General features: G+C 56.5%; 2 protein-coding genes across 4 annotated transcripts in view; both read left to right on the top strand.

Annotated features, from left to right (window-relative positions):
* The window catches only part of SBSN (suprabasin), a 4393-nt gene extending 1039 nt beyond the window's left edge, over window positions 1-3354 (top strand). Inside the window, exons 1-4 of one of the 3 annotated variants that reach the window (XM_046681207.1) lie at window positions 1-696; window positions 2093-2155; window positions 2262-2306; window positions 3184-3354. The exon at window positions 1-696 is cut by the window's left edge and continues 1039 nt beyond it. In XM_046681207.1, coding sequence (XP_046537163.1) covers window positions 1-696; window positions 2093-2155; window positions 2262-2306; window positions 3184-3207 — 828 coding nt within the window. In that variant the 3' untranslated portion in view covers window positions 3208-3354. The remainder of the gene's footprint in view (window positions 697-2092; window positions 2156-2261; window positions 2307-3183) is intronic. The other 2 variants (XM_046681208.1, XM_046681209.1) reach the window with 2 other exon arrangements.
* Window positions 3355-9370: 6016 nt separating this feature from the next.
* DMKN (dermokine) lies at window positions 9371-21532 on the top strand. Its single transcript, XM_046682194.1, has 19 exons — window positions 9371-9701; window positions 10305-10484; window positions 10588-10644; window positions 10907-10957; window positions 11126-11170; window positions 11306-11452; window positions 12568-12630; window positions 12853-12903; window positions 14373-14420; window positions 14568-14615; window positions 14783-14830; window positions 17055-17111; window positions 17434-17481; window positions 18920-18967; window positions 19083-19124; window positions 19415-19483; window positions 20490-20513; window positions 20621-20667; window positions 21203-21532. Coding segments are annotated over exons 1-19 (1200 nt in total). The 5' UTR covers window positions 9371-9575; the 3' UTR covers window positions 21204-21532.
* Window positions 21533-24978: the final 3446 nt, after the last annotated feature.

Consider the following 24978-nt stretch of genomic DNA (forward strand, 5'->3'; position numbering starts at 1 on the left):
CACCATGGAGTTAACGAGGCCTGGAAGGAGGCTGAGAAGTTTGGTCAAGGGGTCCACCATGCCGCTGGGCAGGCTGGGAAAGAGGGAGAGAAAGTGGTCCAGGGGGTCCATCATGGAGTTAACCAGGCTGGGAAGGAGGCTGAGAAGCTTGGCCATGGAGTTTATTACGCTTCAGGGCAGGCTGGGAAAGAGGGAGACAAAACAGTCCAAGGTGTCCATCCTGGGGTCAACCAGGCTGGGAAGGAGGCTGAGAAGTTTGGCCAGGGGGTCCACCATGGGGTCAATGAGGCCTGGAAGGAGGCTGAGAAGCTTGGTCAGGGGGTCCACCATGCTGCTGGGCAGGCTGGGAAAGAGGGAGAGAAAGTGGCCCAGGGGGTCCATCCTGGAGTTAACCAGGCTGGGAAGGAGGCTGAGAAGCTTGGTCAGGGGGTCCACCATGCCGTTGAACAGGCCGGAAAGGAAGCAGACAAAGTGGTCCAAGGGGTCCACAATGGGGTCAACCAGGCCGGGAAGGAGGCAGAGAAATTTGGCCAAGGGGTTCACCACGCTGCTGGCCAGGCTGGAAAGGAAGCGGAGAAGCTTGGCCAAGGGGTCCACCACGCTGCTGGCCAGGCCGGAAAGGAGGCGGACAGGTTGCAGCAGAATGTTCATAATGGGGTCAACCAAGCCGGCAAGGAGGCCAACCAGCTGCTGAATGTAGGTGAACAGCGGTGGGGAGATGGGGAGAAGGGGCTGGGGAAGGGGGAGGTTAAACCCTTGGGACATCTGGGGAGTCCACATAGCCTTCATGTAGTGAAAGAAGCTTGGGAAGCTATATAACCATGTCCTCCTTCCTCTGTCTCCCTTACAAGGGAGCTGGTGGTCAGCTAATCGGACAGATCAAGCCATCTTATCTGCAAAGCCCTATATCAGACAGTGTGGACAGGACCCAGCCCCATCTTCAGGGAGCTGCCCTCCCAGTTAAGGAGGTCTACAGGGAGGCATCGGAAGCTTCTTCTGGGGAACAGGAAATAGTTACTGCGCCAAGATCTATTACAGTGCAAACAGTTGAGAAACCAAGAGCATCAGAGTGAGCGTGAGGAACAGCTTTTGGAGATAAGCCCTCCTCTGTCTAATTTTCATGACAAGCCTCTGAGGTAGTCAGGACGAGGATGCTGACTCCCTGATTCTCAGATAAGGAAACAGAGTGCAGGGAGGTTGAAGGGACTGCCAAGGTCATGTGGCCAGCACACAGCTTTGGCGAATCGAAGTTCAGGGTTCTTTCTCTTCCTCCACACTGCCCCATCAGAGGAGGTCTCCTGGAGGACTTCTGATCCACATTTATGTAGAGGGAACAGATCCTGGAGACTGCAAGCGGCAAGCAGTGCCACACACAGCAGACCAGGCACCACAGAAGGGCTTGGGGAACAGGAGGTGACTCCTGCCTGCCCCAATTCCCCATCGTCCTGTCTCCATCAGGAGTCTTTGGGACACCATCTTGAGGACTGGCCCGGACTTCAAACCCATAGTTACATGGTGGTGGGTGGGGAGGAAGGGACCAAGCAGAAAGTGTATCCAGGAGGGAAGGGCTCGGAGTCAGAGCGCAGGGTTCAGCGGGTAGAGGCCTGGAGAGGGCAGCTGTTGCCGGACTCCAGCTGGTGGCAGCAGCAGTGGGGCAGGCACTGCTGAGCGTCTGGGGACAGCATTAGTCAGAGCTGAGGGTCAGGCTAGAGTGCGGTAGAAGGTGTAGCTCTGAGGTCAGGGCTGCAGTTACTCGGGTCCTGGTCCTTGCACTGGTCCTCTGGGCCCCTTCCAGCCAGGCCCCTTTGCAGTGACTGAGAGCATCTCAGGAACCGAAATCAAAGGGAATCGAGGGAACACTGGTCAGGAGGGGCAGATGTCCTTCGTGGCTTTTCTTCCCATCTCTCACAGAATTCCCACAGCAACATGCGCTTTGGGTTTTCTTTCTGGTCAGTGAGGGGGCCAGGGGTTAGCCGATGCCTCCCGCCCCAGCCCCAGTCACCCCAGAGGGCAGCAGATTGTTGGGGAAAAGGAACTTGGGAGACCCTCAAGGGCCGAGGCATTGTAACGACGATCTGGGCTTCATCCACAGGGCGGTCATCACGGCGGTTCCACCGGCCAGACCGGAGGGGCCGCAACCACATTAGCATCTGGAGTGAGTCTCTGGGGCACAGCATGAGCTCAGAGGTGGGAGAGTGGGCGCCCTCCTAGGGTGGGGTTGGACAGATGCTGGGGACTGACTCTCTTTCCTTGAATTCCAGGCCTCGGTTAACAAGCCCTTCATCAACCTTTCAGCTCTGTGGAGGGTGAGTGCTGCCTGTTTTCTACGTTCTGCTCTCTGCCTTGGGAGATATCCTTCCACCCCCTTCGCATGGCCCGTTCACAGACAGCTTCACTGTGGACAGACTCTCGGCCTTTGCAGAGACAATCTAACCCACTTCCCAGCTCTGGTTTTCCCTTTCTTCACCTGTTCTTTGCCCTTCGAATCCTGCTTTCATCTTTCAGGTGCTTTCCATTCCCACCGAGGCAAACAAGCTGGCGGAAAAGACCTCCCGGCCCACATGCGTCTGGGCGCCAGGGAGGGGGGTGCTGCTGAAACATCCCCTCCGTGTGCCCATCCTCTCTCCTCGTCCTCCCCCCTCCGATTCTCATCCCTCACCCGCTGTGACCCCTGCTGCCCTGCAGCACTGTGCTGGGTGGTGGGACCCTGCAGCTCTGTCCTTTCCTGGGAGGACAGGGCTCCCCCGGGATAAATGCTCCTGTGGCGTCCTGGTCCTCACTCTGGGCCCAAAGTAAAGACCTAGCTCTTCTCTTTGCATTTAGTACATCAGCTGCCTGAGCCTGGGGCGGAAGGGTGAGGCTGGGTCACAGGACCAGAAACTGTACTTGGAAGCCAAACGCGTCCCCTCGTTTACTCTCGGGCTCTAGGGGACACTCTGAGGCAAAGCGGACAAGTCTTCTCGGTTCCTACAGAGGCCCTGGCACCTCTGCCTGGGAGGGCTGGCTCCCTATTTTTCCTGAATCTAAGTGCCACCTTCCTTAGGGTATTCCCCAGAACATGAGCAATTCCTGGGCCAGAGCAGCCCGTGTCCCTCTCTGTTCTCTAGGGGACTTGAGGGCAGAGGTCTTGGCCCTCAGGACTGTGTGCCCTGCATTCACTCTCTCTCTCCTTCTCTCCTTCAGAGCGTCGCCAACATCATTCCCTAAATTGAGGTCCTGGCCTTCCTGAGCAGACACGTTCCTGTTGTCACATCAGTCGAGATGACCTGGAGGAGCTGGGGGTGGGGGCTGGATTTCTGGAGTCCCCTGGGGGCTCTACTGAGACTTGTGAATAAATATGACACATGTACTCTCCTCATGGTCCTCTGTGCTCCCTAAGGAGGGGGCGTGGGGGAAGGCTGGTCTTTTCTCCTCTTGCTCCTCTGCCGAAGTTGCTGGGGGTCTGATCTAAGGCACAGGATGAGTCGAGCTGGAGACTTCAGGCTGGTCAGATCTAAGAGGGTGGTTCCAGGGACACGCCATGCCTCCCTGGTGTGCAAAGTTCCTGCTGGGCACCAGGAGGAGCATCGGGCAGGGCCAATCGTGGGGGCAGAAGCACCAGGGAAGAGAATGGCGGACACCTAGGTAGAGCCCGAGGGGCGGCATCCTCATTCGGGGGCATGGCCCCAAAGGAATGACAACAGCAACCTGTGTTTACTGGGCAGTGTCGGCATGCTGGGCTCCCTGCTGGGTGCTTCCCGTGCATGATGTCACTGAAGCCTCCCAGCCACCCGGTTAGGTAAGAGGTCCTGTTCTGGCCCCATTTGATGGAGAACATATGGTGGCTCCCACAGGTTAAGAAACAAGAGCAAGTCACATAGTCAGTGAGGGGAGGGATTAGCAGCCTCAGAACTACAAAGGAGACGCCGAGACTTCTCCTGTTTGGCATCAGCAGGGAGGGGAGGCACGTGTGGCAGATCCTTGAGTGAGGAGGCCCGCCGATGGCAGCGGGGACAGCCTCTTTACGATGACAGGAATGGTGACGCTGCAGGCCTCGTTTTTGGATCTGCATGTGACTCGGAGCCTGAGGGATCCTGAGAGCCACTACTGTGTACCAAGGATTCCCGAGGTCCCCGGGACTGTGCAAAGAGCTGGTTCTGCTCTGTACCTGTGAAAGCCTCCCAAACCCCGAAGGCAGAAGTCCTCTTATGATCTCCATTGTATGGACGGGGAAACTGAGGCTCAGAGGAGCCAGTGCACTCACCTGGGGTAACCCACGAGAGAGCGGCAGGCCTGACTCTCGCCAGAACCTGACGGTTCAGAGTCAGCTATAAAATCTGTAGAGTGCCGGCCGCACCTGGCCTGCTGCCGGGCCCGCATCCCACGCAGCACTGTGGGCCTGTGGGCGGCTTGCTGCCCCTCTTTGTGCCCCTCTTTGTGCCCCTTGGGGCCACAATTCCCTCCGTATAAAGGGGGTGGGGTGTCCGCAGGGGAGGAGTACAGCATGGCTTCCAGCTCCCAAATTCCATCAATCGTGGGACCAGAAATAAGAGACCAAAAATTGCCCTTGGGGCATTCACAGGCGTCGCAGGGAGACTAGGTACATAAACAGAATATGACAACAAATACAAAGTGATGCACCAATGAGGACCAAGGGACAAAGCAGCAGGGGCGGGGCCGGCTGTGCTGTGAAGGCGACCTTCCTGACACTTTTGTTCACTGTGTTTTTCCTTATTTGTAGAATACCATCGTTTTTATCACATATGTTCCTCCCCTCCTCCTGCAATATTTTAATTGGAAAATATTTCAAACATACCATAAAGATGAAAGAATTTTACTGTGGATACCTGCGTACTGACCAGTTCAGAGTTTCCCGTTTGCATTTTGCTGTGTTTGCTTGATGAGGCATCTATCCATCTAATCACATATCGATATGTTTTTGATGCATTTCAAAGGAAATTGCAGACATCTGTTTCCGGCATTTTAATAAATAGAAGCATTCGATCATATCTCTCATTTGTCGAGGGTTTACGCTGTGTGGACATCGTTTCATACAGACTGGAGTCCCTTCTGAAAAGGGAACAGTCAAGGGAATTATTCTTTCATGAAGGAAAAGCTTTCATTGGTTTTATCTGTGTGCACGCTTTCTTGCTGGGTTTGCTTGGACGGGGGTCCTGGAAGTGCCAGAGAAATGGGACAATCATGTGTGAAGGGTCCATCCTGGAGGCTTCTGGAAAAGAAGAGCTTAGCTGGTTTGGAAGGGTAAATGGGGCACGGCTCACTCCTGCCTTGAGGCCCAGCATGCTGTCCTCTGCTTGGAATACTCTCCACGCCTCTCTGTCCCCGTGTCTGCTCCTCCTGACCCTTCAGGTCTCAGCTCCCTTGACCACCCAGCCCAGACAAAGGGCCCCCTTTGTTATTCTCTCTCCCCATACACTGGTCTTTGCCTTCACGGTGCTTATGGCAATTGGTAATTATGTCTTTACTTGTTTTATATGCATTTTCCCCTAGACTAAGAGGTTCAAGAAGAGAGGTCAAGGCAGGCACAAATGTCTGGTGACTGGCAGAGGGAAGGCCACTGACTTGAGCAGACGTGAGAAAGGATGTGGAGTAAGTGTGAGGTGTGAGCCAGAACCAGGCCCCCGGGACAGACAGGTGGAGCCAGCCTAGGCAGTGAGGAAGACAGGACAGCCAGTCTCTCAGATGTGGAAGAGCAGGGAGAGGAGTTTGGGTGGGACCCTCACGGCTGTCTTTTATTGGGTGCGCGCTGTGTCTGTGCTGAGCACTTACAGACGTGATTCACTCCGTTCTCACAACTTCCCCATGAGGCAAGTTCCATGATTACCCTCTTAGAGATGACGAAGTTGAGGCTCAGAGAAGGAAGAAAGGTCCCTGAGGTCACCCAGCTAGTAGGCGGTGACGGCTGTCCTCTATTCAGAGCACTTCCCTGCAGTGACCTCTGCCAGTGAGGGGCACACTTCCCTGCGACCCTTGGGTAGGGGGCTACTTCAAAATAAATCCTGCTTTTGGCAGAAACTTAAGTTTCTCCTTCTGAAAGGAGGTGTGCGCGCATGTGTATATGACTCAGAATTGAACAACTGCCAAGAAAGTATGCCAACAATACCGACATGCCCAATGCTGCCAAGAACATGCAGTGAGCGCTCCTGTGTGCCGGGCACTGTGCTGAGCTCTCTGCAGGTACTGCCTCATTTAACCCTCACGGTCTCCCCTCTGACAGACAGGAAACTGGTGCACAGAGGGGTTAGGAGCATGTCTAGGAAGTGCTGGCATTAGGATTTGAACGTAGGCTCCCCGGTGGACACTGTGGACAGGGTGAGCCAGGAGATGCCAGTCTGAGGCCCCGGACCCCACAGAAGGGAGCAGAGACAGCACAGACCCAAGCCTCGTCTCCTCCCTACACTTGAGTCCAGCTGCCATCCTCCCCCTGAAGCCTCCTCCCTGGTCTCCGTACTCCCCCCGCCCCCTAATATTTCCCAGAGGAACCCTGTTGCCACCTGAGTCAGATCACAGCCTTCCCCAGCTCAAAGCCCTCTGCTGCTTCCACCCCATTCAGAGTAAAAGTCAAAGTCCTTATAATGGCCCCTAAGGCCCCATGATCCGGCCGATTACCTCTTTGACTTCAATTCCTCCCTGCTCTAGCCACAATGGTCCTCCCAGAGAGTAAGCAGGCTTCTGCCTCAGGGACTTTGCACTGCCGTCCCCTGGGCTTGGAATACTCTATCCCCAGCCTGTGGCTCACCCTCTCACCTCCTTTGGGTCTCAGTTCATAGGTCACACCTCAAAGAACCCTTTCCTAACCACCCTATTTAAAATGCCCTCTCCATCTTCTCTGTTCCTTCACCCCACTGTGTTTCTCTGCATAGTGCTCATCACCACCTGAAATGTTTATTGTCCAGCTTCCCCCACAACGAATGAGACTCCCCAGGGAGTGACTGTGATGATCTTGCTCTGTGCTGTATCTCCAGGGCCCAGACGGGCACAGCACAGAGAAGGTGCACAACAAATGCTTGTGGAGCGACTGAAGCAGCGAATTTGAGAGAAAAGCTGGGATGGGAGGGTCCTGGGCATGATGTGGGCACGTCAGACCCGTGGATGCGGTCACGCACAGGAACAATGGAGGCACAGTGACGTAGGAGCAAAAGCTGCTGGCAGTCAGACAGACCTGGGTCCAAATCCGACGGCTCCATTTTACGATGACTTTTCACGCAGACCTTGTGTGTGTGTAACAGCCCTGGGCCTCAGTTACCTCATCTGTAAGATGGGAATAATATCTACCTCTGGAGGTTATGGTGAGGGTTGAATGAGACCACGCATGTCAAAGCACCGCGGCTTCTATGTGGGTCACAACCGGCGTTTAATAAATACGCCTTAAGACTGAGTTGAGGTGAGCCCTCAGCTCCAGAGACGTCTGAGGGCAGTTTCTCCAAGAAGCTAGAATGTGGCCCTGCTGGTCACAGGGAGGATTTAGGTGGTTTGTGCACATGGCTTTGAATAAGTCTGAATCGCACAGTGAGAAACTTACTATTTTCTCAATTTGTTTTGGAAGCTTTCTGATTCTGTTAAAAAGGAAGACTCGATTTCTATGCTGGCGTGTCTTGAACATCTCTCTCATGCTTGCTAATCTCCCTTTTGAACAAGGAGGGCACAGTAATACCATGGTAAGAACTGTTGGCTTCTCACTATGTTTTTCTGGTACTTTCTATTTAGGGCAAGTGATGCTGGCTTTCCACTGACAGTAGAGATATCAAATATTCTCTTAAAATATTCTTAAGAAAGTAAGCTGGCTTAAAGGAAAGCGTTAGTAACAGAGAAGGGCAGGGCAGACAGACGCCATTGTGAAGGTGGTGGCCCCCGAAGGAGGTGAGTGTGGGAAGGGGTCTTCCAGTCGTGGACGCTCCACTTCCTGCCCTGTGGGAGTGGGAGGCAGCAAGCTTGGGCTGGGGTCTCCATCACCAATCCCACAGGCCTCGCATTTACTCCTACACGGTCCCAGGGCAAGATCCAAACCAATCCTCTCCAGGGAAGAATGAGCGCATTTTGAAAAGTGGGAGGTTGGAGACAATGAGCTGACAGGAGATGCCGGGAGCCGGGGCCTGGGAGTGAGGCCTGCCTGGGCACAGAAAGCCCTGGACCAACTGAAGCTTCATGATGAGGATGATTACCTCTGCCATTATTACCATCATCAGAGTCAGAGGTGGAATAACAGGGAGGCAGGAGCTGCGGAGGACAGACAGGGATTGTGTTTACCTGGTTAGAGGTGCTGGCTGTTACAAGTTGGGGTGCGGGTGTTGGGGTGGAGAGAGACTGACTGAGAGGCATTGAGAAAGGCGGATGGAAACTGGCCCCTCCTAACTGGGTGCTGAGTCCCGGTGATACGAGGCAGTGCCAAGTGGGAGGATCTGGGACTCCTGGCAGTGGAGAGCAGCCACGCTTGCTGAGCAGGGATGAGCCCTGGGGAGGATGACCGAGTTCTGCATCCTGAGCTGGGACAAGGAGAGAGCCGGGTGGCTGACCGAGCGCTCCTGCCTTTGTGCTGGCCCTGCTCCCTTGCTGGCTGCCCTGGCCCCTGGGGGATCTGGGGGCTGGGTGGGGTGAGCTGGTGCGGTCCCAGCCCTCACAGGAGGCCTCGGGCTCACACGCATGCCCCCTCCAGCCGGGTAAACAGGATGGATGCCTGGGTCAGCTGCTCCCTCCCTAGGTCTCTCCTTCCCACTCATTCCCTGGGGGAGGCTGGCCCGCCCAGCTCCATGCTCCACGCCCAGCCTCCTCAGCTAGGAGCAGCCAGAATGCTAACCAAGACGCCCTGATGACCATTCTCAGGGTCGTGCGTGGCCACTTCCTTCCCCAAAGCCTAAGGTCCCCACTGAGGGCAGTCTCAGAGTGCCCGGGCTCTCTGTGGGCTGGAAGGTGTGGAAGAGTGTGAGGGCAGTCACCTTTAGGTGACAGTATGGGAGGGGAAAGACAGAGGTGGCAGAAACAGAGAGAGGCCAAGAGAGGCACCTGCCTCTCATTCTCGTGCCCCAACCCAGGCTGGCTCACGCCTAGGGTGGGTCTGTTCCGCCGGGGTCCCTACTCTTGCCCCCTGGTGGGATCCTGCCTTGACTCCTCTCTCCTAAGTCCCCCCACCTGACTGCCTCAGATGCCCTCACCCCCACCCTGCACTCCAAATTCCTGGGGTTGGGAAATCGGAACATTTCTGCACCTGCCTCATCCCATTTCTCCCTCCCTTCCTGCAGCTCAGGCTCCCTCTGTTTCAACACAGACTCTTAGACTCACAATTACAGCTCATTACCCTATCGGTGGCTGACCCTGAGTCACTGTGGGGAGGGATTCTGGGCTGCCCAGCCCTGTCACCTTCTCCCAAGCTGCAGTATAAGGAGTCGTGGCAGGAGGAGGGCTCCGGAAGGCAGGGGAGTCTGGGACAGGAGAGAGAAGGCTGCAGACCTACAGGGAGGGAGAAGAAGAGTCAGAAGGAAGAAGAGGACGGAGGAGGGCGCGCCGAGGAAGAGACAGGGCAAGAAGAAGTAAAGTGGGCCAGGAAGAAGACACTTAGAAGAGAGAGGAGCAAGGCACAGATGACATTACAGGGGTCGCTGGCCTGTCTCCTACTGGCCCTGTGCCTGGGCAGTGGGGATGCTGGCCCATTGCTGAGTGGAAAGGAGGATGCTGGAGCAGGTGTTGGGGAGGTCTTCGGACACTGGGTAGGAGAGGTCACTGGACATGGGGTGGGAAGTGCCATTAACTACGGAATCGAGGAGGCCATTGGCCACAGAATTAAGGAGGCCATGGGCCAAGGGGCTGGAGATGCAGCCAGCTATGGCATCAGGGAGGCCAGGAGCCCTGGGGTGGGGGAGGCTTTTGGCCATGGGGTTGTGGGGGCCATCAACCATGGGGTTGGAGGAGCAGCCCACACTCTAGGAAACCCTGGGAGTGAGGCTGGCAGACTGGCTGAGAATATAATTTGACCTGGAATAGACGCTGCCCACATCTCCTGGCAGGGGATGCTGGGCAGTAACGGTGCTTGGGTGAGCGGCTGGGGGCTCGTGTGGAAATGGGAGGCTGCAGGCAGCTGGGTTCAGAATCTTGGGAATCAGCTGAAAGGATGGAAAGGTCTCTTATTTGTGGGGCTGTGTGGGGCAGTTTCCTTCCATGTTGTGCATCCTTCCTCCTCCACCTTGGGGCCTCTCTCTAGTGCCTCTCCCTGTGTCCTGCTCTGGCTCCTCTCTGTCTTAGTCCCTCTGCCTGCGCTCTCCATCACAGACTGAGATGGTCACAGACTGAGTGCAGGCATGTGGTTCTTGTAGGGAACCAATGGCCAGCCACCACCTGGAGGCTACAACCAGGGCTATCCTGGCGGGCCTGTGACTCCCTGGGGCCAGGGACCCTTTGGAGGCGCGGATGGCAGCTCTGGAACCAACTCTCAGGGAGGCTCCTGGGGCCTCGGAGGCAACAGAGAGCCATCCACCTCCGAGGCCAGCGCTCAGGTAGAGTAACAGCCCCAGCCCTGACGCCTGCCCCCTTCAGGCCCACACTCTCCGCGTCTCCCTTGTCCTTCTGGAGACCACACTCAGTTCATCCTCCCTGCAGGGAGCTGAGGCTCAACCTGGTCCTGGCTCAGTGAGAAGCGGCAACCCACATACAGAGGTGAGAGTGAGGGTGTGGGGGAGGAGAGGGTGTCTGGGTGCGTGGGAGACAGAGGAGATGAAGATGGGCGCTGAGGGAAGAGTCAGACTGGCTACAGAGGAGCCCGGCATGGAGAGGGCTCAGAAGAGGGGAGGGAAATCAGCCAGGGATGGGGAGCAACACGCTGGGAAAGAAAGCCAAGCCATAGGGAGCAGGAGAGCCTTGCCCATGGTGAGGGCTTTGACCGAAGCCGTGAAAATCACCTGTCCCTTTCCTTCCACAGTGCACCAACCCCCCACCATCTGGCTCCGGCGGAAGCTCTGGCCACTTAGGGGTAAGAGGGCGGGGTACCTGAGGCCTTCTGCACAGGAAGGGAACAGAGAGACCGCTCCCCACAGCCTGGGACGGGGAATCTGCCCACGCAAGAGAGGAAGGAGCGGGAGGGAGGGAATCTTGGTGTTCTCATCTTTAGTCCTTGCTCTGGTTTCCTCTTGCCCCACAGGGAAGCAGCAGCAGCAGTGGCAGCGGTGGCAGCAGTGGCAGCGGTGGCAGCAGTGGTGGCAGCAGCGGCAGCAGTGGTAGCAGCAGTGGCAGCAGTGGAGGCAGTGGCAGCAGTGGTGGCAGCAGTGGCAGCAGTGGTGGCAGCAGTGGCAGCAGCGGCAGCAATGGTGGCAGCGGCAGTGGTGGCAGCGGCGGCAGCGGCAGCAGTGGTAGCAGTGGTAGCAGTGGCAGCAGTGGCAGCAGTGGTAGCAGTGGCAGCAGTGGCAGTGGCAGCAGCAGTGGTGGCAGCAGTGGCAGCAGCAGCGACGGCAGTTCTGGGACCAGCTGGGTGAGTGCTGCTCTTTTGTTGAAGGCAGAGGTGGGCCTGAGGCCCTTGTTGGTCCCTGCTTAGCAGACACACTGCAAGGTCTTTCTGAAAGTGGCCAGCCCCGGCGTGGGTGGCATCACTGGCAGCGTCCTCCTCAGCTTCCATTCCCCGCCTTCCCCGCCCCACCGCGCAGTGCTGCCTGCATCTGCAGTCTGACTGTTCCAGAAGAGGCGCTCTGCCTGCTTCTGCTCCTCTGTCCCTTCTCTCCGCTCTGTCACAGCGGGATGCTCTATCTTCGTCTAACTGTGTCTGCAGTCGTGCCCACTGGCAAATCTGACTAGAGCTGGGGGTGGCGGGTAGAAGAAGAGAGGTGGGCACAGAAAAACATGACACTTGTTTGGGAAGCTCCCAGGAGAATGGGGGCAGGCCTGCACACGTGGACAGTTAAGGACATTTACAGAGCTGTGATGTAGACCAACTAATAAATACGGTGTACACATGAGGCCTCTACACGGTGGGTGACAGGATCAGCGGAGGACCACAACTTGGCAGCCGGCTTAGGGTGGAGCTCCAAGAGAGGGGGCCTGCAGAGAGGAGCACAGCTGGCTTCCTTGGGCCTCTGGGAAAGGTGTCAGGCAGAGGAGGAAAGTAACTAGAACAAGTCAGACATCATAAGCTCCATGGTACTACCCGCTTTGCCCTCCAGCTAGGACAGACCCTAGAAAATTCTAGGATTTTGATCAAAGCAGCTACTCGGGCTCCCAGGGAAGGATGCTAGGGATCCCTTCCTCTTTCTGGGCTCCAGGAAGAGGGTGAGGGGTGAGGAGAGGCAGGAGGAAGGCAGAGCGAGCCCAGGTGCCAGGGTCACGGCTCTGATGAAGTCAGGCCCCACAGGGCTTCCCACCCCTGACAGGCGGTGGGGATGGGGGGGCCAACTGTCTCACATTTCCAAATACACTGGGCCACACCTGGCCTTCTCTGTGTTCCGAACAACTTCCCTCAGTGACTGAGTGGCAAGATGGGAAGGTAAGGAGGTTGGGGAGAGGGGGTTAAAATAATCCTAACCCCGCTGGGAACTATTTGGCCCCTCCCAAGTCCCCTGAAGGCCCCACAGGGACTCTTGCTTTCCCTTGCAGGAATACAACACCAGCTCTTCCCCGGGGAGCAGCGGCGGAATCAGAGGTGGAAATAAGCCTGGGGTGAGTGTCTGCTGAGCGGTCACCGCACTGACCTCCCTCGACCTGTGGGAGGAGAATGAGAGGCGCTGAGGCCCCTCGGATGATGTGGAGGGACAGCTGGGGCTGTGGCAGGGACCTAGGCCGGCCTCAGCACACGGCGGGCGGGGAAACGCTGCAAGCTGGAGGCTGGAACCCGTGCTGGGTGGGGACAGGGAGGAACGCCTCTCTTTCTCTCTCCCACAGTGTGACAACCCAGGGAACGAAGTGCACGTGTCCGGGGGATCCGGGGGTCAGGTGAGAGCCAAACTTGGGGTGACCGCACCTCCTCAGTGTGGCGGTGCCCCCTCCTCGTACCCCACCTCTGCTCGGCCCCGCTCCTAGCGCTAGCTCCATCCCAACACCATCTGGGAAATTTACAGTTAAGGGGGAAGAAGCTAAATGCATCTTGTAAAAATACTAACAACCTCCAAAGGAACAAGTCATTGCAAATCCTTAGGGGACATACCTCACTTGGTAGTAGAGATTGGGCTGCAAAAAATCATATGAAAATGAGCCCTTTTAGAAAGCTAATTGTTTCAAATGTCCTATACCCAGCCAGTAAACAGAATCTGGTGACCTCTTTGACAGAGTTTGGAAACAGTGTTTGGAAGGCGTACATCTCCCTCCTCGTTATTCTGGAAATCTGGGCTCCTGTCAGCACCCGCAGTGCTGACAGAGGCTGCGTTACGCGAACGTCCACAGGAACCTCCTAGAGGTCTTGTGAAAACGCAGGTTCTGACTCAGTAGGTCTCAGGTGGGGCCGGGAATCTGGTTTTAACCAGCTCCTGGGTGAGGCTGGTCCGGGTGCCGGTGTGAGTGTGGCCCACAGGGTGAGGAGTGGGCCTGAAGGGCAGAAGGCGGCAGTGGGTGGTGGCGCTCCTTGAGAAGGCTCTCTGAAGAGTTCCTGCAATGTCAGGGACACCGACCTTTTACGGGTAGACAGGTTTAAGAAAACTCCCAGTTTGTAACTCTATTTCCAGGTTTTTACATACCAAAGTCTTAAATATGCAGTGAGGGGAAAACCAACAAAGAGAACAGAATGGTCAAGGGGATATGTCACAAAGCCACGCTTAAGAAGGCAGTGTGGAGAAGTGGGAAAGTACTTAGAAGTTAGAAGAGTTAGAAGGCGAGGGTTCAAATGTCAGCTGTCTCACTTGTCATCTGTGCATCTCCAGGCAAGGCAGTTGACCTCTCTGAGCCTGGGCTTCCCCTTGGGTAAAATGAGGACAGGGAAGCCTAGCTTGCTCACCTCCCCCAGGTACTGCTGAGCTTTCTGCATTGTAACCAGACCAAGGTGGTTCAGAGTGCAGACAGTAGAGTCTGACATGGAGGCAAGCTGCCAGGCAGCTCTCAGATTCCCTTTCCTCATCTGTGAAATGGAGACATCTCCACACAGAACACGGCAGGATACGGCACAGTGCTTGGCACATAGTGGGACTACACATTAGCTACCAGCAGTGTTTTGGGGGCAGGGTGTGGGAGGAGGCAAGAATATCAATATGATTGAAGGGACTGGGTAGGGTTAGCCTAGGAGGAAAGCGGCACATCATCCCAGGAAGGCTTTCTGGAGGTGGGGTCTCAGGTGCCATGTAAAGAAGGCAAGAAGGTGGCTTTAGAGAGAACACACAGAGCTGGAACAGAGGCAGAGACGGGTAGGCCAGGAGCAGGTGGATGACAGGGTGCACGAGCCTTGAACATCAGTCCCTCTCTTCCCCACTCGGCAGCAGCAGCCCAGCGGAGGAGGTGAAGCTGTCAGCGGAGTCGATACGCTGGTGAGTGGAGGCATCACGCCGCCTGGGGCAGGGACTGGGGTGTCCAGCAACGCCTGCCTCCCCTCCTGACACCCGCACCCCCTGCTGCGCCTGCTGCGTGCCACAAAGTGGGTTCTTACTTTCGCCCCTTTCTCCTCGGTTCCTCAGAACTCTCAGACGTCTCCTGGGCTCTTCAACTTTGACACTTTCTGGAAGGTGAGTTTGCAAGACTGCTCCGTTCACCTTCTTTTGGGAAACCGAGTCCCTGCCCCTTGGCCTTGTTCTATGATGACCGTTAGTGGCGGCCCCTGACCTCTCATCCTGAGGCCCTGAGCCAATTATGTTTTAACCCACTTTGGCCATTCTCCTTTTCTTCTCTGCAGAATTTTAAGTCCAAACTGGGTTTCATTAACTGGGACGCCATCAACAAGGTAAGGGCTGGCAGGTTGCGCCATCCTGATCTCCGTGGGCGAGGGACAGGGAGAAGCAAGTAGCCCTCTGCTCGGTGAGCCAGGCAGAGAGTGAGGGTGGCTATGAAGACAGCACTGAGGCCAGTGCTAGAGAGAAGAAGGAAGGATCAAAACAAGGAGGAAGGACAGCAGAGACCTGAAAAGAGAGGGAGAATTTGGAAGCAGCTGGGAGTGGGGACTGAGAAGAATGGCCTTTTTCACATCTCGGGTCTGAGGCTCAGTTTCCCCTTCGAGACCTGCAGGGTAAGGGGAGAGTAAGTGGGCCTAATCCTTGGAGAAGCAGAGGCCAGGGCAGGGGACAGACTGAACAGTCAGGTGGAGCTGGCAGGCCACACGAGGAGTGACCCCAAGAGAAGGGAGGGGAGGTGAAACCTGCGAGCGCACGATGGGGGCCAGGGCCCGCACATACACCGTCTTAGCAGACAGCTGGGCCGAGAACCCCTTTCTCCTTCCTCCTGGCCCACCCCTTCCTCTTGCGGGGAACCCTTGGAAAGGCTGACTTGACACCAGAGTAGCAGAGGCACGTCCAGAGTCGAAGGGGACTTTTTGAAGGAGGGGATGAAGGGCAGAGAACGATCCAGACAAGGACGGAGGCAGAAGTGGCAGCTGGGGGCCCGCTCCCCGGCTTTGTTTGAGCTATTCTTTTTGTAAACACTATGAATTAGTTGCCAAACTTTAAAAATTCACATAATGACTTAGATTTCTGGCTTCTCTTGGAAAATTTGGCAACACTGGTTCCCCTCTTCCACGGGGCTGCAACAGACGAGTGCTGAGTAGGGCTGCTTCTTGCCAGGGACTTGCTCTCCAGCCACCACACTCCCCCTGCCCACTGCGGTCATTTTAGCACCCGACTGGCGCCATGAGCAGCTGAGTTTCTGACCCTGAATGTAAAAGAATGAAGACTAGAATCCCTGCCATCTGCCACTTGTCGGGGAAACGGGGTGGTGGTAGGTGGGGGAGGCGAAGAGACAGCCCAAACCTCAGGAAAGTCAAAGTCTGCCCTTCTGGGGACGAGGCGGGGAGGGACAGACAAGAGACGCAGAGGTCCCCGCTGCACGGGATTCTGGTTTGGAGAGCCAGATGGACACAGCAGACTGTTTCTGTGGTATACAGAACTGTATACAAGTGCTGCGGACCACCAGGAGGCCAGGCCCCTGAGCATGGGGACCTGGGAGTCTGATGGCAGAGCCAGGGTACAAACAGATGCTGCCCAGGGGGTCAGCACAGGCAGCCATGCAATTTTGCACATCTAGGGAGCAGGAAAGCGATTGCTCACAGTTAGTCTGGGGTCGCTTCCTGCTTTCGGGAGGAGCAGATCTAGAAAGGGGGGGCAGGATGGAGACGGGCAAAGAAGAGAATGGAGCCTTAGCTCCTTCACAGCAGGGAAAGGAGCTGAGGAAGAGTGGCAGCAGGGGCACTGTACCTAACATTCTTGGCAAGTATGGGGGTTTTCAAACCCATGTCAAGATATCCGGATTTGACTGGATGACAGCCGCGAGCAAAAAGGTGCCTCCAGGTTTCTGGAGCAAGGGGTCCAATCGACCCTTGCCTTGGCCCACCGCTCTCTGAATCCCTGTTCCCTCAGCTCCCCCTTAGAACTTATTTCTTTGCCCAGGACCAGAGGAGCTTTCGCACCCCGTGACCTCCAGACACGGAGATACCAGATGGATGGGAGCCCCCCACTCCTTCTTAAAACACCACTATCTCACCACTAATCCCAATCCTTGCCCTCAAAATAAATCTTAGTGCTCCCACTCCTGGTCTCTGCTCCTTTCTTCCGTCTCCACTGTTGGTCCTGGGCGGTTTGAAGGGTTGACTCCAGCCCCACAGCTTTGGGAAGCAGGCGGGAGGGCACACGGCAGGTGAGAGGCAGGGAGCTCTGGGCAGCTCCTGGTCCTGAGGTTTTGCTACAATTAAGTTCTGCCGGAGGCTGGGAGACTGGGCTAGAGAAGAACGCTGCGAACGTGCTGGGGAGGGTGGGCTGGTCAGTGGCTCCAGAGATCCAGCCTCTCTCTCCCTCTGTTTCCAAAAATGGTTTTCTAGAGTCCTCGAAGACCCCCAGCTTTCCTGCAAACCTTAGTCGCGGTGAAATTTTGAAGGCTGAGGGATGGTGGTAGTGGGAGTAGGGCTCGAATGAGCAGGGGTCCAGCTCCCCCCTAACCGGCTCCCCACCTTTCATCCACAGGGCCAAGCCCCAGCCCCCAACACTCGAGCCCTCCTCTACTTCAGGCGACTCTGGGAGGTAGGAGCATTCTCGCTTCTGGAAGAACTGGGGATCCTGGTCATGCCGCCCCCTCCAGAGCTCCCTCCAGGCAGCCACCTCGGCTCCAGCCTACCCACCACCTCTTCTCATTCTGGAGACCAATGCTCTCCCTTAAGTCTCATCAATATCACCATCCCACATTTTACCCCTCAATCTCCTGCAGCTCGTCTCCATCTAATCCCAAACCACACCCAGGCTCCAAAGCCCACTCTTGCCCTTGAAGCTTCCCTGACAAGCTGCCACACCTGACCCTCTGCATTCTGTCTCCCGGTGGCCCACTCATCTCTCCTTCTCCCTCCAGGATTTCAAACGTAACACTCCTTTCTTGAACTGGAAAGAAATTACTGAGGTAAGGGCGGCAGAACCTCTCGTTTTGGGGTCAGGAAGCTCAGCTCTGGGGACACGGGGCTCTGGGCCCTAGGCAAGGGCTTGCAGATTCTATCCCATTTCCTCACCCTCCCTGCTGGGGGAGGGTGCCTCCCTCCCTTCCCACTTTCCTCCTTTGTGCAACACTAAGCGAAGGTGGGGTGGGAGAGAGAAGCTGTGAGTCACTGAAGGAGCACAGGGTGGGAGGTCCTGCCGAGGATAAAAGCCGAGCCTGAGGGTTGGGGCCTCCCAGGCACGGGAACATGAAGCCAGCCACTGTCTCCGCTCTGCTGCTGTCCCTGCTGGGCTTGGCCTGGCTTGGGGGGAGCCACAGCTGGGTGTGTACTATACCGCGGGGTGAGCAGGTGGAGGGGACCACGAGGGCAGGAAGAGGGAGGCACCTGGAGCTGGGGTCTATTCTCCGGACTGGAAAGGGGGCACTGGGAGGAAAGCTGAAGGCAGTATGCATGGGGGGAGGGGTCAGGTCACTGTCAAGGGCAGACAGGTGCAGAAGGCCTGAATATCTGGCTTCTGGGAAGGATGAGCAGGCCCTCTGGGTCCTGCAGGAGGCCCCACGGCCAGTGGCCTTCGGGAACCAGGCCCCATGGGCACTGAGGCAGGCTTGCCCACTCACTCGTCCATGTGGGCCAGGCTTGGGAGGCTGGACAGGCGGGGTAATGAGCAGGGGGAGGTCCAGGGCCCCCAGCTGAGTTTGTCATGTGCTCACATACGACCAGTGTGACCATGTCACCTGATTCTTTAAGAAAACCTAGAAATTTGATTTTCAATTGTTTACAACCAATTTAATGATAAAATGCAGACCAAGCGAAAAATATTTGGAGGCCTGTGGCCAGTCAGTTTGTGATCTCATCTCAGTTTTAGGGCTACTAGTGGGGTTAACATGCAAGGTCAGGTAAGGGTAAGGTGGAGCTCAGTCAGTCAGGAAGAACATCCCAGGCCTGTGTGGTAGGGGTGGGGGAGAGCGCTCAGTGGAGAAGCAATGATGGCCTATGAGGGGAGCGGGGTGAGTGCTGGCGAAGGTGGGCTGGGGCAGAGATGCCTGGGTCTGCGCCCGAGAGTGTGTGTGGGCGCCACTCAGGTGTTGTTCCAGCTCTGTCTTAGGCCGGCCTATCACGGCTCCAGGTGCATGGGCGGGGGTGGTGTTGCCCAACCCGTTCTCCACCTGCGCTCCCCAACACCGAGTGTGGAAATCTGTCATGTATCTGGGCCATCAGTTTCCTTGGGGCTCACTGCCTTCTCTGTAGGCAGTGCTCATCACAGACCACCAAGAGGGGTGCGGGTGGGGGGGGGGGTGCCAGGCTGGTGCTCCAAAACGAGGGCAGAGCCCAGGCAGCAGGGTGCTGGGACCCGGCAAGGCTGGTCACGCCTGAAGGGCCACAGAGACACCCTCTCCCCTCCAGGATGCCGACATGACCTCGCTCCAGAAGAGGGCCGGCGGCGCAGGTCAGGTGAGTCTCTGCCCTCAGGCGGCTCTCGAAGGGCCTGGGTCCCTCTTGGTCTCGTTCTGGATCTGCCCAATCTGAAATTCTCTTTCCTTCACCCCCGATTCTGCGGTTTGCTCAGCCCGGCTCAGGATGGCAAGACGCGGCAGCCGTAACTTCTAAGGTGAGATACCCTCCCTGACCACCTGGGTTAGACTTCACCTCTTCCCTTGGTTTCCCTCCCTCACCTTCCCGGGACACTGAGGAGGTGGGTGAGGGGCCCAGGGAAGAGGAGGCAGGGCCCGTAATGCGGGCAGAGGGTGCTGGCTCTGGCTGGCAAAGGAGGTGACCCAAGGAGGGAGAAGAGCCAAGAAGGGCCAGCCAGGGCAGAGAGGCGGGTGTGTACTCCAGAGCAAAACGCCTCCTCCCTTCTCTCTGGCCCCGACTACCCACGCCTCCCGCTTTCTTCTGCAGAACAATTATAACCAGCAGGCATATCCTACAGTCCCTGGTGGGCAGTCTGCCGCCAAGATCCCCCCTAAGGTAAGACTTGCAACTGCCCTGTTCCCCGGGTCTGCACGGGGCGGGAGGGGAGCTGTCACTCCAGGGCCTCTGCACAGGTCAGCTGAGGCCGAATTCTGTTCCCTTTGAGAGGTGTGCCTCTCCCCTCTTCATAGGGAGCCCCAGGTTCCCTGAGAGCAGTTGGAAAGTAGAGGGGAGAATGTTCTAGGTGCTTCACACCCACCTAAGGTTACAAGGGAGCAGTGGCCACATCACCTGCCACAGAGAACACTGGGGACCAGTATCCTCTCATGGGGAATATATAGCTCCAAAAAACCACAGGACACATGACAAACAGCCCTTCATAGCATCCGTCTCCACCTCTCTAACTGCTGACCTTTGTGGGGGTGGGCTGGGGGACAGGAAGGCACACTAGCAGTTAGGGGAAGCTGGCCCTGGAACTCCTGGTTGGTGGGAAAATAAATGCTTCCTTCCACAAAGGGAATAACAGGAAAGACATTTGAGAATGTCTTGTTCCGTTGCGAAGGCAATCTTATAAATTCAGTAAATGAATGCGCCAAATACTATGAGGCTGGTGAAGAAGACAGGACGGTATTTCCCGCCATCTCTCAGCACAACAAAGCCCTGCCCTGGGGACGGGCACTGAGAGAGCAGAAAGCATCCGTTGGCTGAGAAGCAAAGATGTAGTTCACACACCTAAGGGATCCACTGGCCAATCATTTGTGGCCAATGTCTATCCCCCCAGCAGCAGAGCGAGACCCACCCACCCTCTTGCCCTCGCCTTGGTCAGCGTGTGCTCAGGGACCACATTCAATATCATCTTGGGTAAAATGTACTTAGGATGATAAATCTGCTGCGAAAACAAAACCGTGGGCTCCATGTCCGCAGCCCGACCAAAGGGCCTTTGGGATACTCCTGGTCTGAGCCTGCCCGTGCCACAGGGCCCCTCCTGAGCCCTGAGGCCATGGCAGAGTACACAGAGGTCACTGGAGCCCCCACATCATCTGCTCTGATCTTCTCTTTACAGGGGGGAGCCACGATTTCTTCCTCGGTAAGTACTGGGGCAAGAAAATGCGGCTTGTGGGAGAAGGGGTCTGAGGCCAGAGGGTGTGCAGGGGACAGTGCGATGTCCACTCAGACATTCTCCTTGCCCTGCAGGCTTCCCGGGCGCAACCTGGCATGCTGCAGTGGGTGAAGTTTTGGTGGTGAGTGTCGGAGTGAGCGGGGCAAGGCTGGTCCCAGGGGCTGAGGCACCTCGCCCCTGAGGGCTGGGGTCCTTGCTCTGGGTGATGCTCTCAAGGTGTTAAGGGGGAGGGGACCCCAGCGTGGAGAAAGACTCATGAGGAAATGATGGAGGACACTTGGAAAGCACACTCTGGGTGCTGGGTGAAGGCCCGACAGAGGAGGGACCACGCACGGACAGCTATGAGGAGGAGAATGGCGGCACTGGGCTAAGGAGGCGGGCGGGACAGGAACTGCATGGGGGACGGAGGGAGGAGAGCCTGTCAGCGGTAAAGGCTCAGGGGCAGGAGGAAGAGAGCAGCCAGTCGGGGAGAGGTAGCAGATTAACCCGGCAGAATCACAAAATCTGTTTCAGGGAGGAGAAGTGAGGGGAAGCGCAGCTGCAATGGGTGGAACACGAAGAGGCTGTGGGGCACAGAGGCCAGATGAAAGGACGCTTGGTCTCAACAGATTTGGGAGTGGACACATTCTACCATTCGCTCTTTTCTTTTCTTCTAGAAAATTATCTCCAGTCATGACTGAGGCCCTGAGAAACAGCAGTCGGCAAGGAGCCGACCACGCCCCTCGCCCACGCCCCTCGCCCAGCTCTCTCCCTGTGCCCCGCCTGGTCTGGGTGCTGACACCTGCTTTCTCTAGGTTGGGGACCTGGCCTGTCTGTCCCTTGTTTCTTCCTACCCCACTGCGTCTCCTTGATCACCAGCCTCGTCGGACATACCGGCCACTTTCTTCACCCACTCTGTTTGTGACCTGGAGTCACTGTGACTTTCTTCAGGAGCTTCCTACTTTGGAGTGTCTCTGTGGAAATAAAAATGAACCCTGTTTCCCCAAGACTTTCTCGAACTTTATTATTTACGTTGGTGGCCTGGATCGGGCAGGATGGAAGAGTGACTTAGGGCAGATAATTCGCCTTCCTCCTGGGGTTGGTTTACAAATAGAGGGCAGAGAGAGAGCAGGCCTGCGTAGTCCTGATGAGAAGTAGCTAGCTCGCCCCCCTGGGCCTGTGTCTCTCCCTGTAAAAATCATCTCTGCCCAACCCACATCTGAATACCACGCTTTCTGGAAACAGTCAGAGGTGCTCTGGTTGCCTGAAAAAGCCACGAGGGAGGTATTCAGGTCAGGAGGTGGGAGTGAGGAGGCTGTTCCAAGGGAGGAGACCAGCCCCAGAGGCGGGGGAGAGGGCAGGGACCCGGAGCAGGGGCTGGGAGAGAAGGCCCCTCAGCCTCACAAACACGTGCAGTGCGTCAGTGCGGGTGACAGGACAGTTGGGGGAGCGGGTCACACCCAGTGCCTTATCATTTGCAGCGGCTCTGTGTCTCCAGGACACGGAGGGGGCGCGGAACCCTTCCACTCCATCAATGTGCCAATGCAGCAGGCAGAGGTTCCAGGCTCAGGCTGAGCCCAGGTTTATCACAAGTGGAGGAGCCCTGGGGACGAGGCCGGAGAGTCTGCATTAGTCTCTGAGCGAAAGTCCCAGCTGGCCTGTACAGTGTACCCCAATTAACAAGCCCCCATCATTCCTCCCCACGTCCCTGCGGGGAACGCCAAGTAAAAGGAGGCCATGAAGCACCCGCCAGCCTGAGCGACTCCCTCCGAGATCACAAGTTCCTTGAGGGCACGACCCCTGCCTGCCTTGGTCATCGCTCCATCCCAGCATCTGGTACAGGATGGGCTTCAAACAGCTGATGAATCAATGAAAGAAACCTGGCCCCAAATGGACTTTGGGGAACCCCCTTGATCAAACCCACCAGAATAGGAGAAAGATGAGGACGACGACTCTGCTTACTTCTATCCTGAAGCTGGGGCTACTGCTTTGTACTCATCTTGGGTTTCAGCTGTGTAGGGAGGGCCTTGCAGTACCTCCTCACAGCCACCAGGAGGAGGACACGGCCGTCCCAGGGTGGACACTCAGTCCCTCCAGCTGTCATCTGGCTTCCTGGAGCATGGGTGAGGGCTCAGAAATAGGGGCCACTCAGGTCTTCCCGAGCCCGGCCCTGAGGGAGAAGCTGAGGTGGTCAGCACGGCTCTAGAGTCCTGGAAGGTCTTGGTCCGAAGGCAGAGAGCAGCTCTTTACAGTTTACAGTACTGCCCGAAGCAGGCCCAGGCCCCGTGGTGCGACAGCCTCTGAGAAAAGGGAGGGCCACCCCTTTCTCCTGCCTGCGCCTCGGAAGCAGCTTCCCAGCATCCTGATTTTCTTTTTCTCCCTAAAATCCATTCTCCCATGACAGCCAGGGAGGATCCCCTACGAGCTTTTCATCAGTCCTAGAACGAAACCCCTACTCCTTGCTGTGGCTCGGGTAACCTGGCTCTGGCCTCCCTCTCCGTGTCATCCGGCCCTGCTGGCAAAGGCTGTGGAGCACACTGCTGGCACCTGCCCCTGGGACCCGGCTCTCCAGGAGCTGCAGCTCTCACTGCTCAGGGCTCCACTCGAAGCCACCTCCCCAGCCCGCTGAACGGAGGCGACCTCCTCAGTCACCAACACGGCGCCTGCTCCTTTCCCTCACACAGCGGTCACTCTCCAAAACCATCTGGTTTCCTAACATTTTGTTAGATTATGATCTGTTTCCTCCACTGGAGCCTGAGCTCCCAGGGCAGGCATCTCGTCCATCTTCAATTCCCAGCACCAAGAGCCAGAGCGGCGGTTCAGTAAATATTTGTGAATGACAGAATGGAAGGAGGGGCAGAATGAAGTGGGCTCAACCCAGGAAGTCTTCCTGGGAGAAGTTTAAGCAAAGGGTACATGGGGACAGAGGGTGGGCGGCACAGGAAGAAACCAGACCCGATGGGTGGCGTGGCTGCTTCCTTAGGTGTGATGGCACCACCGACAGAGGGAGGAAAGGATGGGGCGGGGTGCCCTGCTGTCTGCCTGCCCGTACCCCACACCCCAGCCCCCTGTCTCTCCAAGGAGTCTGGGCGCTTCACCGAGGCGTTCACAAGGCCCCAAGGCCCCAGTGTGCATGCCTTCAAGCCCCCCATCCCCCGGAACCCAGAGGGCCGGCTCCCAGCCCCTAGGTGTGTCTGTAATGTAGCAATCAGGGTTGGGCCTCACCTCCTGCCCACACTCAAGTTCTGGCAGATTTGGGGTGGGGTTGGGGCAGGCCTGAGGAAAAACAGGGGTTCACTGGGATTCTCAGAGAGGGAATGGGGAGATCAGGCAGACCTGGAGATGGGCTGGTGCAGAGCCAGGCTCGGTGACTGCCCGACTCCACGAACCTTATGCGACGCAGCCAAAGCAAAGCTGAATCCTGGGTGCATTCTCCTGCCCCCACTACATGACTGCAGGGACCTTCTCCCACTGAGGGTCGCTTAGCTCTTCCTCCCCCTCCTGCCCAACCACCGGACACTGGACACTCAGGGAACACAAACGCATGAGGTGGTACGAGGGGGGAGGGGGATTTGGAGAGAGACACTGACTCTCAAGTTAGCACGGGCAGCATAGGTCATGGAAAGCTGAAATGACATTTGAAAGCCCATCAGGAAGGTACCGAATGGGGAAAAACCCTGAGTCCCATCCGGCCAACTTTTCTCCAGCATTAGAACTGAATTTCTTTGGTTGTGCACGTGAAGTGGTTGGCTTGTGTTTAGAGGCATTACACAAAAGTGCCTATCTTGAAACACTAGAACTTTAAACACTAGAACACTGCTTTAAACACATCCTTGGTATGGCAAGATGCTCATCCTAGAAGAGGCATCTGGAAACTGGGGCAACTGCAGGGGCATATGCTCACTGAGGGCCATTAATCTCTCAGTTCTGTTTTCATTTTTGCCAAGAGTGTACAGTTTACTTCATTGAAATTGATGCATGTGTGCTCGGAGCTGCCACTTATGCCTGTGGAAGCTGCACACCACAAAAGGACACCTGGCCAAGGGGGCTAATGGGGACGGAATGCAGCCTGCACCCCAACTCGCAGGGCGTGCGTTGAATTCACACCGGGTGCTACGTGGGCTGGCCGAGGCCCTTTGTAGGACCCTACTCCACAGCAGAGCAAAGGAGCAGGCTCTGGAGTCCTCGGGTTCAGACACTGGCCCTGCCACATGCTGGCTGTGTGACCTGGGCTGAGTTAAATAACCTGTGCATGCTGTGGTTCCCCTGCCTACAGAAGATGGACGATCACAGTACCCCCCCTCACAGAATCACTGTGATGTCTCAATCAGATCTGCAGTCAGAGCCTTTAGCACAAGGCCTGCTACATAGCAAGACATCAATAAACTGGCTAACATTATCATTAGTAGCATTAGCATTAGGTGGAGAGGAAAACAGAAGGAAGTTCATTTGT

This window comes from Equus quagga, chromosome 13 (assembly GCF_021613505.1).
Source record: "Equus quagga isolate Etosha38 chromosome 13, UCLA_HA_Equagga_1.0, whole genome shotgun sequence".
In the NCBI taxonomy this organism is placed as follows: Eukaryota; Metazoa; Chordata; class Mammalia; order Perissodactyla; family Equidae; genus Equus; species Equus quagga.

Coding starts and splice junctions, on each gene's coding strand:
- DMKN (XM_046682194.1), top strand. CDS start 9,576: ATGACATTACAGGGGTCGCTGGCCTGTCTCCTACTGGCCCTGTGCCTG. Junction 17,482..18,919: donor ACTGGAAAGAAATTACTGAG/GTAAGGGCGGCA, acceptor TCTCCCCTCCAG/GATGCCGACATGACCTCGCT. Junction 19,125..19,414: donor CGGCAGCCGTAACTTCTAAG/GTGAGATACCCT, acceptor TTTCTTCTGCAG/AACAATTATAACCAGCAGGC.